At 46.3% G+C, this 9,485-nt stretch overlaps 1 protein-coding gene across 1 annotated transcript in view; it reads left to right on the forward strand.

The window, feature by feature from the left end:
* Positions 1-9,363, forward strand: part of ITGAV (integrin subunit alpha V) — a 95,208-nt gene extending 85,845 nt beyond the window's left edge. The window contains exons 27-30 of the mRNA XM_015424769.1: positions 2,375-2,488; positions 2,993-3,103; positions 6,254-6,376; positions 9,105-9,363. Of these exons, the coding sequence (XP_015280255.1) occupies positions 2,375-2,488; positions 2,993-3,103; positions 6,254-6,376; positions 9,105-9,200 (444 nt within the window). The 3' untranslated portion in view covers positions 9,201-9,363. The remainder of the gene's footprint in view (positions 1-2,374; positions 2,489-2,992; positions 3,104-6,253; positions 6,377-9,104) is intronic.
* The last annotated feature ends 122 nt before the right edge of the window (positions 9,364-9,485 follow it).

Consider the following 9,485-nt stretch of genomic DNA (forward strand, 5'->3'; position numbering starts at 1 on the left):
GCTTACAAACTCCTTTCCCTTCCCCTCCCCAGAACAGACACCCTGTGAGGTAGGCGGGGCTGAGAGAGCTCTGACATAACCTGGTCTTTTTCAAGGACAGCTCTGACAGAACTATGGCCTCCCCAAGGTCATCCAGCCAGGTGCAAGTGGAGGAGTGGGGAATCAAACCCAGTTCTCCCAGATTAGAGTCGATGCACTTAACCACTACACTAAACTGGCTCTTAGAAACCAACAAGATTTTGAGGGTACACGCTTTATTTATTTATTTATTTATTTATTATTTATTAGACTTGTATCCCGCCCTTCCATTCCACATGGGCTCAGGGCGGCTAACAAGAGGCAAATGCCATACATAACAATAAAACCAGGTAAAACAATCAAATTACATTGAGTCCGCTATTTTGGCCATAACGAACTGTTGCCATAATTCATCATGCCACCCTGCCAAGGAGGGTGAGCGGGAGGGTGATTTCCATCCTGCTGCTATTGTCAATTTGGCTGTCGCAAGTAGTGTTGAGATCGTCTCCCTGGTGTTGTCTACTATCGAATCATCCCACTTTTATCTTCTCAATAACCCTGTGAGGTAGAAGAGCAAGATTCAAGCCCAGTAGCACCTTAAAGACCCACAAGATTTCCAGGGTGTGGGCTTTCGAGATGCTGGTTGTCTGCACTCCCCACCCCTAAGCCTTTCGCCACTGCTGTCATCAAGCTGATTCCGTTTTGCATTCTACTTCTGCGGCCCGACTCCCTTCTCTGCAACACTTCTCTCCCAGGGTCATAAAGACTCAGGGATTCTCCATTCCTACTTGAATCTGACAAAGGGAGACTTTGAGTCTCAAAAGCGTCTACTCTGGAGATCTTGTTGGTCGTTAAGGTGCCGCTGGACTCGAATCTGGATCTTCTACTGCAGACCGACGCTGTTATCCACCTGTGAGGGAGGTCAGGCTGATTCACGGTGACTGGCCTGATGAATTTTATGGTGGATTTCAACCTGGGTTTCCCCAGTCCTGGTCCAATACCTGGCAGTGTACGAACGATTTCTGCACATGTTATATGATTTTGGATCTTTATCATAATATATCTTGTAACTATTGATTTTGGCAGTGTTACTTAGCGGATACACACACAGCTTTCATGGTTCTCCTTTTGTACTGCTTCAAGAGCTGTGGTTCTCTGTTTTTGTAGCGTACTAACTGTGTCACAATGTTCCCTCTAAGCTGTGGAGTCTTGTGAGCAAAAATTCTACTTTGTGAGCTACTGGCATTAAAATTGTAAGTGCTTTGACTACTGCATAAATTAGTTTGTTCTGGAGCCATCCTTCCTGAGCTAAGCCAAAAATGTGGGAGCTGGAGGCTAAAAAACTGTTAGCTAGCTCGCACTAACTCAGCTTAGAGGGAACACTGGTCACAAGCAACTGGGTTTTGTGTTTTGTTTTTAAATTTAACCAAGGCTCCTTCTTTTTAAAATAGTTTATTACATTTTCTCATAGTAAGCATAACAAGATGAGGCAGTGCAATGTGGTACAATAATAAAGATACATCAATAATCAGTAAATTAACCAAAATATATAAAGGCTAATCTAGATGCATAACAATAAGCGGTGAGTAAACCGCGGTGGATCAAGTGGTTAAGACGCTGAACTGCAGGTTGTGGAAGGTCAGTAGTTCAGCCGTTCGAGACCCGGGTTGCCGCATGAACGAGTGAGCTCCTGTCTCTAGTCCCAGCTCCTGCCAACCTAGCAGTTCGAAAGCAAGAAATTGCAAGTAGATAAATAGGTACCACTTTGGTGGGAAGGTAACAGCGTTCCGTGCGCCTTGGTGTTTAGTCATGCCGGCCACATGACCACGGAAACGTCTTCGGACAGCGCTGGCTCTTCGGCTTTGAAACGGAGATGAGCACCGCAACCCTAGAGTCGGACTCGACTGGCTTTCGAGCAAGGGACCCTTTACCTTTACCTTTAAACCATATTTACCCTGTTTTCCTTTTCTCCGTTTTAATCTGGATATTAAAAGTACTGAAAGAACTTTCAAAATGATCACAGACACAAATCGCCACAAGGTTAGATGAAGATGTTTGGGAGGTAAGGTGCAATAAGTTGTCAGTGATTTTTGGCCATGATACAAAGGCTTTCTGTGTCAGAGCGACAGGTCCGGTAGTGTTTTATCTTTCCAGTGTGAAGCTGTAGCTGCTTTTGCAGCAAATAAAATGATTGAGATGGCTTCTGAGAGCTTTCTTAGCCACTTCATCAAAGAACAAGGTGTCTAAATCCAGAAGTCATAAAAGTATGGAGGATTCCGTGCTTCCTGGCTTGTCGGGAAATGAAATGTTAAAATTGAAACCACTGAAAATTAGTTGTATCTTGTTTTAACTTCAGGGCTGTGGAACTGCAGAATGTTTGCGGATATTCTGCCAAGTGGGTCGCTTGGAAAGGGGGAAGAGTGCGATTCTGTATTTAAAATCTCGCCTCTGGACTCAGACCTTCATAAACGTGAGCATCTGCTGCTGTTTTACTACTCCAACCAACTCCTGGGACATCTAGATCGGGGTGCCCATGGGCACCAGGGGACCGACACACACCTTTCTTGATGCCCACCAGGTGTTTTTAGAAAGTGGGTGGGGCCAGGTGAGGCTCTCACTCAGCTGGGCCTCTGATTTGCTAATTGAAGATCTGGTTGGCTGTACAGATTGAAATAACATTGTTTCACTGTCAGCTGCCACCACAATATTTGCTTTATTTTCTCTCCCCCCTCTTTCCCAGTGTATTTTTAATTACCCCTTTTCTCCTCTGGGCTTGGGCTTCCTTGGTGTGTGTGGCCCCGCCTCTCGTGAAAGCCATTTTGTGGATTGCTCTGCCTCCTGCTGCAGCCATTTTATGGTTGCTCCCACCACCCTGTGTCAGAATTCCAAAGGTGCCCCACAGGCTGAAAAAGTTTGGAGACCCCCCCAAGGTAGACCATGCTCTGATATTCCTTTCATGTCCTTCCCTGCACAGAAGGAAAACCAGAACCATTCGTACTCGCTCAAGTCATCTGCGTCCTTCAGCGTGATCGAGTTCCCGTACAAGAATCTCCCCTTTCCTGAAGACGTTCACAATTCTACAATAGTAAGCTGCTTGATATTTGAAATGGGTTTGACCCATAGTAGCATAATTAAGCTGAAAAGAATGGGCAAAATGATCGGCTTTCACTGTGTTTTAATTGCTGATATTAAATGGGGCAGCGCTGAATGAGTTTGATTTCATGCCGCTTAAGCTTTTAATTAAATTTTAGCCTTCAATTAAAAGCTTTAGATGAATAGCTTGATCTTTGCATTGTTGTTTTAGTGGGGGGGGTGGCTCTGGCGCGCAGATTAGCATTTTGGCATGGAAGTCTGATAGACGGACAGTGTGAGCCACAAATCGTAGGCTCCATAATCCTCTGCGCATTGGCTGAAAGAAAGTCCCCTTGGGTTCAGTACAGCTTCATTCCTGGCATGCACGCATAGGATCCCAGTTAATCTAGCTTCTCAAAACATCACTAAAGCAGTTTTGTTGGGTGATAGTGAGATATTGAAAAAATTGTATTTAGCAGAGATAAGATAGTCCGGCAGTCCGGAATAAAATTGTATTTAGCAGAGATAAGATAGTCCGGCAGTCCCGGAATAAAATAATTCAGACTCAGAGTCCATGTGTGATTAAAATATAAAGTTTTTACTAAATTCTAGCATGGGAAGGGTAACTGGGATGAAAATAACAACAGAGCAAAATCTGCTACATCCTTACTCTACAAAGACAAAACTAGAAGAGAGAGATTATGGCTACTCTTCTTCTTCTTCAGAACACCAAACAAAGACGGGAAGAGAGCCATAAAATGCTAACACCTTGACACTTTAGTCCCAATCAAATTCCTAGATCAGGGAGAAAATTCCCGGGTATTCTACAGCTAAAGAACATTGGTTACATGAAAAACACGTGACTTCCTGTGAGTAACATAAACATTTAACCCCAGATATACTGAGTGTTTTCAACTTGTAACACCCAACAAGTTTACAGCATATAATGATTAGAAGGAGCTGAATCACAGAATAAAAACTGCAGCTGTTTAAAAAAAGAACATGTAACATTGAAAGATGTTAAAACCACAAATCGTATAAAAAGGTGTTCTGAGTGTGAAGTGTGCCTTTTGCCTTCTAAAGATTTCAGATCTAGGCACAGTGCATCTTTTTTGCTTGATTCCAAAGTTTTCCAAGGGAGATTCCAAAGTGTCTGCCAAGGGAGTGAAGCATGATTCAGGGTGGTTCCCAGACGTCGCAACCACCTGGCTCAGAAGTGGGTGGGTGGGCCTGGAGCCACACTGGGCTCAGCAGTGCAGCGGGAAATGGGATTCCCTCCGCAAGTCCCACAGGAGGCCCCCCCCCCTTTTAATAGGATAATCGGGGTGTGAACGTTTACGGTGAAATCAAGGGTCTGTACATTCTATGTTTTTAAAAATGAAATTTGGTGTCAAAGCAATCCCAATCCCATACGGTCAAATCTGCAGTATGTTTGTTCACTCATGTATTGATAAAACGGAAGAGGGGAGGGCCACGTAAGCCGCTTTAAGTCCCCATTGGAGAGAAAAGTGGGATATAAACGAATTAAATAAATTTTAAAAGCCGTGGGATTTTGCATGGTGAAGGGCAAGAAGCTAGGCAGAACACCACAGCTCCGCCACTCTCCACCCATAATGTGGTTCAGCTACATCTCAGGCTTCTGAAATCTTACAAATATTGCCTGTGTAGACCACAGGTGTCAAACTCATTGGTTAACGAGGGCCAGATCTGACGTAAATGTCACTTTGTCAGGCCAGGCGGCCATGTGTGTACCGTAAATGTAATCCCAGGTACTGGAGATATAAACTGTATAAAGGACAGCAGCTGGTAAGCTCTGAGTTGTTGTGTCCTCCCTGCAAGTCCCCATCGGCTGGGACGGGGGTCCAAAGGAAATCCCATAGGGGCGGAATGGAGAGCCAGCGGTGTAGCACTGGGCAGATGCTCCCACGCTGCTTGACTGCGGTAGATGCGGTTGTTCTGCCATGCTGGAGCCACATTCCCACCCCCACCCACCCCCCAGCAGCCTCCTGTTCCCTCCCTTGCACCAGTTGCTCTTGGGCCGCATAAGAGCCCTGGATGGGCCGGTTCTGGCCCCCGGGCCTTATGTTTGACACCCCTGATGCAGACTTTCATGCAAGCCTTCCAAAACAGAGGGACCGGGAATGCTAAGATTCTCAGGGAACTGAATCGTGTAATCAGTACATGATTCTGGGGAAACGTTTGCATTCCCACAGAATCACGGTATACACAAAAGTCTTTGTTATCAGTTAGGAAAACCTTCCTTCCTTCCTTCCATCCTTCCTTCCCCTTCCTTCCTTCCTTCCTTCCTTCCTTCCTTCCTTCCTTCCTTCCTTCCTTGCTTCCTCTTAATTTACACAATTCTGTTTCATCCTCCTAATGTTTTTCGTATTTATTTTACTTCATTTATGCTCCACGTTTCTCCCCAGTGAGGAACCAAAGTGGCTTACGTTGATCTGTTCTCCATTTTACCTTAACAATAACCCTGTGAGGTTGGTTAGGCTGAGAGAGCGTGACTGGCCCAGGGATGCCCAGCGAGCTTCCAAGGTAGAATGGGGATTCGAACCTGGGTCTTAAAAAGGTGTTCTGAGTGTGAAGTGTGCCTGTTGCCTTCTAAAGGTTTCAGATCTAGGCACAATGCATCTTTTTGCTTGATTCCAAAGTTTTATTTGCGGGTGTTAAGTGTCTGCCAAGGGAGTGAAGCGTGATTCAGGGTGGTTCCCAGACGTCGCCACCACCTGGCTCAGAAGTGGGTGGGTGGGGCCTGGAGCCACACTGGGCTCAGCAGTGCAGCAGGAAATGGGATTCCCTCTGCAAGTCCCACAGGAGCCCCCCACCACCACCTTTTAATAGGATAATCGGGGTGTGAAAGTTTACGGTGAAATCAAGGGTCTGTACATTCTATGTTTTTAAAAATGAAATTTGGTGTCAAAGCAATCCCAATCCCATACGGTCAAATCTGCAGTATGTTTTCATGCCGGCCACATGACCACGGAAACGTCTTCAGTCAGCGCTGGCTCTTCGGCTTTGAAACGGAGATGAGCACCGCAACCCTAGAGTCGGATTCGACTGGCTTTTGAGCAAGGGAACCTTTACCTTTACCTAGCCTCACATTGTTTCTCTCTAAATAATATGTTGGGTTTCTTTTGGTGTTTTTTTGCTTTAGGTCACCACAAATATCTTGTGGGGTATCCAGCCAGCTCCCATGGCAGTGCAAATCTGGGTAATCATACTGGCTGTCCTAGCCGGCCTGTTGCTTCTGGCTCTCCTGATCTTCGTTATGCACAGGGTAAGTGGTGTATTTAGTCAAAAAAAAATGTGCTTTCTTTTTTTTAACCTTGGTGCTGATGCCACGCCCTGACCTTGACAGCCCGGATCGCATCAGATCTCGGAAACTAAGCAAGGTCGGCCCTGAGACTAACAAAGGAAGCCCAGGGCTGCTATGCAGAGGCAGGCAGTGGCAAACCACCTGTGCTCATCCACTCCCTTGAAAACCCCTTGAAGGGTCATAGCATCATAGAGTCATGGAAGGGGCCAGACAGACCATCTAGTCCAACGCCTTGCCCGGTGCAGGACCAGCCTAAAGCATCTCTGACAAATATTCGTCCGGCCTCTTCTTGAAAGCTGTCAGTGAAGGGGAGCTCACCACCTCCCTAGGCAGCTGATCCCACCTTTGAACCACTCTGACTGTGAAAAAGATTTTCCTAATATCCAGCCGATACCTTTCTGCATGTAATTTAAACCCGTTGCTTCGGGTCCTCTCCTCTGCTGCCAACTGGAACAGCTCCTTGCCCTCCTCCAAATGACAGCCTTTCAAATGTTTAAAGAGAGCAATCATGTCTCCCCTCAATCTCCTCTTCTCCAAACTAAACGTTCCCAGGGCCCTTAGCCTTTCCTTGTAGGGCTCAGTCTCCAGACCCTTGATCATCCTCGCCGCTCTCTTCTGCACCTTCTCGATTTTGCCCACATCCTTTTTGAAGTGAGGCCTCCAGAACTGCACACAGTACTCCAGGTGTGGCCTGACCAAGGCAGTATACAGAGGGGCTATACAATGTTCCCTCTAAGCTGTGGAGTCTTGTGAGCAATGATTCTATCTTGTGAGCTACTGGCATTAAAGTTGTGAGCAGGTGATTTGGCCGCTGCATAAATTAGTTTGTTCTGGAACCATCCTTCATGAGTTAAGGCAAAAATGTGTGAGCCGGAGGCTTAAAAACTGTGAGCTAGCTCACACTAACTCAGCTTAGAGGGAACACTGGCTATGACCTCCTGCGATTTCGATGCTATGGCCCTTTTACCCATAAGCGGCCTGCTTCTTGACAGCATTTCCCACTACTGATGTCAGTCTACGTGTGGCCTGAAACCCAGCAGAGCCCATTCACCGTAAGGGGGCTTCTTCTGAAACAGCTCAGCCGTGTCGAAGTGTACTGAGCCCATTGGGCTGAAGGCGGTTTTTAGCTGCGCTTATGGGGAGGAGTCCTCTGTTCTTAGCGTTGGGGGAATTAAGAGCCCAGGAGCTTTTCCTAGGAATCCCACCCCCACCCGGCTCGACAGGGGGGGCGGTTTGAGACTGTCAAGAACCCCAGAGTTTCAGAGAGAGAAGGGGAAAAACCTGTTCCAAAGGATCTGTGATTTACTGAAAGAAAACCATGCTGCACAAATGTTCAAGCAAGTAGCGATTTCAGTATTCATCTTAGAGAAGGGACAAACCAGCACTTATAAACGAATAGTGCACTTATTATTCATTTAGGAATTACTATCTCTTTAGGAATGCATTCCGGCTGCCCTGACAAGACCTGACCACGGTGTTGACAGAGGGCCCCTAGCATCCACAGACAATGGTGTTAAATACCTTTAGAATCCAGGTTAGCTGTCAATCTAGAAATTGGATGGTCCTGACGAAATCTAGACTCTTCCTGTTTCTGACCAGAAGACTCTGATTGGAGTCGTTGCATCACTAAGTTAAAAGCACCCTCCCTGTCAAGGCAGGAACTTGGAGCCCCAGGTCCCCATATCTAGATGCTTTGGCTTCTGGGCTGGAACTCAGAAATGTGAACAGAGTGCCGGGTGCATTGTCAGGTGCATCGAAGACCCTCCTGCAAACCCTTATGGGAGGGAGCCAAATAGAGAGGTCTAAGCCACTTCAGGCTGCTGTACAGAAATGCCTCTTCTCACTTTTAATTCTGCCAGAGTTAGTTGCATTTCTGTTTGTGAAGTCTCAACCAGTTTTGGATCTTCTTTTACAGGGCAATCCTCAGCAGAGTTTGCTCCTTTCTAAACCCACTGAAAGGGATGTAGCTGTGCTTAGGATTGCACTGGCAGGGCCTTTATGTTCATACAGGAATGAGGCATGTCCTGATTTGGATGTCCCAATATAGCCTGGTCTCAGAAGCTAAGCAGGTTCGGCCCTGGTCAGTACTTGGATGGGAGACCTCCAAGGAATACCAGGGTCACGGCACAGAAGCAGGCAGTGGCAAACCACCTCTGAACGTCTCTTGCCTTGGAAACCCTATTGGGGACGCCATAAGTCAGCTGCGACTTGACAAGAAAAGAAAAGAAAAGAAAAGAGATATGTGTCAAAATAAAGCACTAGCTTTGCAGGAAAATATTGGTTTGGATCCAGTGATGTGCGAGCAGAAAGGAAAATGTGCTTGATGCAGTTCCGTTTGCCCAAGTAGTAGTGTAACAGCTGCAGCGGCATGTAGAACTTTAACATAGTCTTTTAACAGAAATACTGCATGCATACGGAGCAATTGAACGTACAACAGATGGCTCGCCTGATTCCGTTTCATTTACCTTTGAAACTGTGTCAGAAGAAATACCCTGTGCTTGCACACACGGAAAAGACAGTTGAGATACGAACTGCGTTCACTAAGTGCAAGCAGACTGGCGATGAGGAATCATTTTAGGGCTTCCATCTGTGCGCACGTGGAAATCTGCCTGGGATCCACACTTGTGGTTTTTGCTCATTTGCCCCCATTATGCAATTTGGTGTTTTCCTCTTTCTCTCTTCAATACAGATGGGGTTCTTCAAAAGGGTGCGGCCGCCTCAGGAGGAACAAGAAAGAGAACAGTTGCAGCCCCACGAAAATGGAGAAGGGACATCGGAGGCCTGAACAGTGTTTTTAGCTGTGTCGTTTACTGAAACACTTAACAATTGCCAACGTCTTCCTTTCCAAATAGTCACGTTTCCCTCTTAAGGGACAGAGAAACCCAGGACTGCGCTGCAAAATGTCCCGTCGAACATTGGGCGTGGTCTCAACTTAACTGCAGAATCCAAGCGATGCATTTTAACGTCCCTCATATTAATCGTGTTCACACGTGTGACTAATGACTTGAGCACCGATTAGCATATTTTAGTGCCACGATTTTCCTTATCCAGCTTCAGAAGGCGATTTCTC

The sequence above is a fragment of the Gekko japonicus genome, unplaced genomic scaffold (assembly GCF_001447785.1).
Source record: "Gekko japonicus isolate JY-2015 unplaced genomic scaffold, Gekko_japonicus_V1.1 scaffold847, whole genome shotgun sequence".
NCBI classification, from domain to species: Eukaryota; Metazoa; Chordata; class Lepidosauria; order Squamata; family Gekkonidae; genus Gekko; species Gekko japonicus.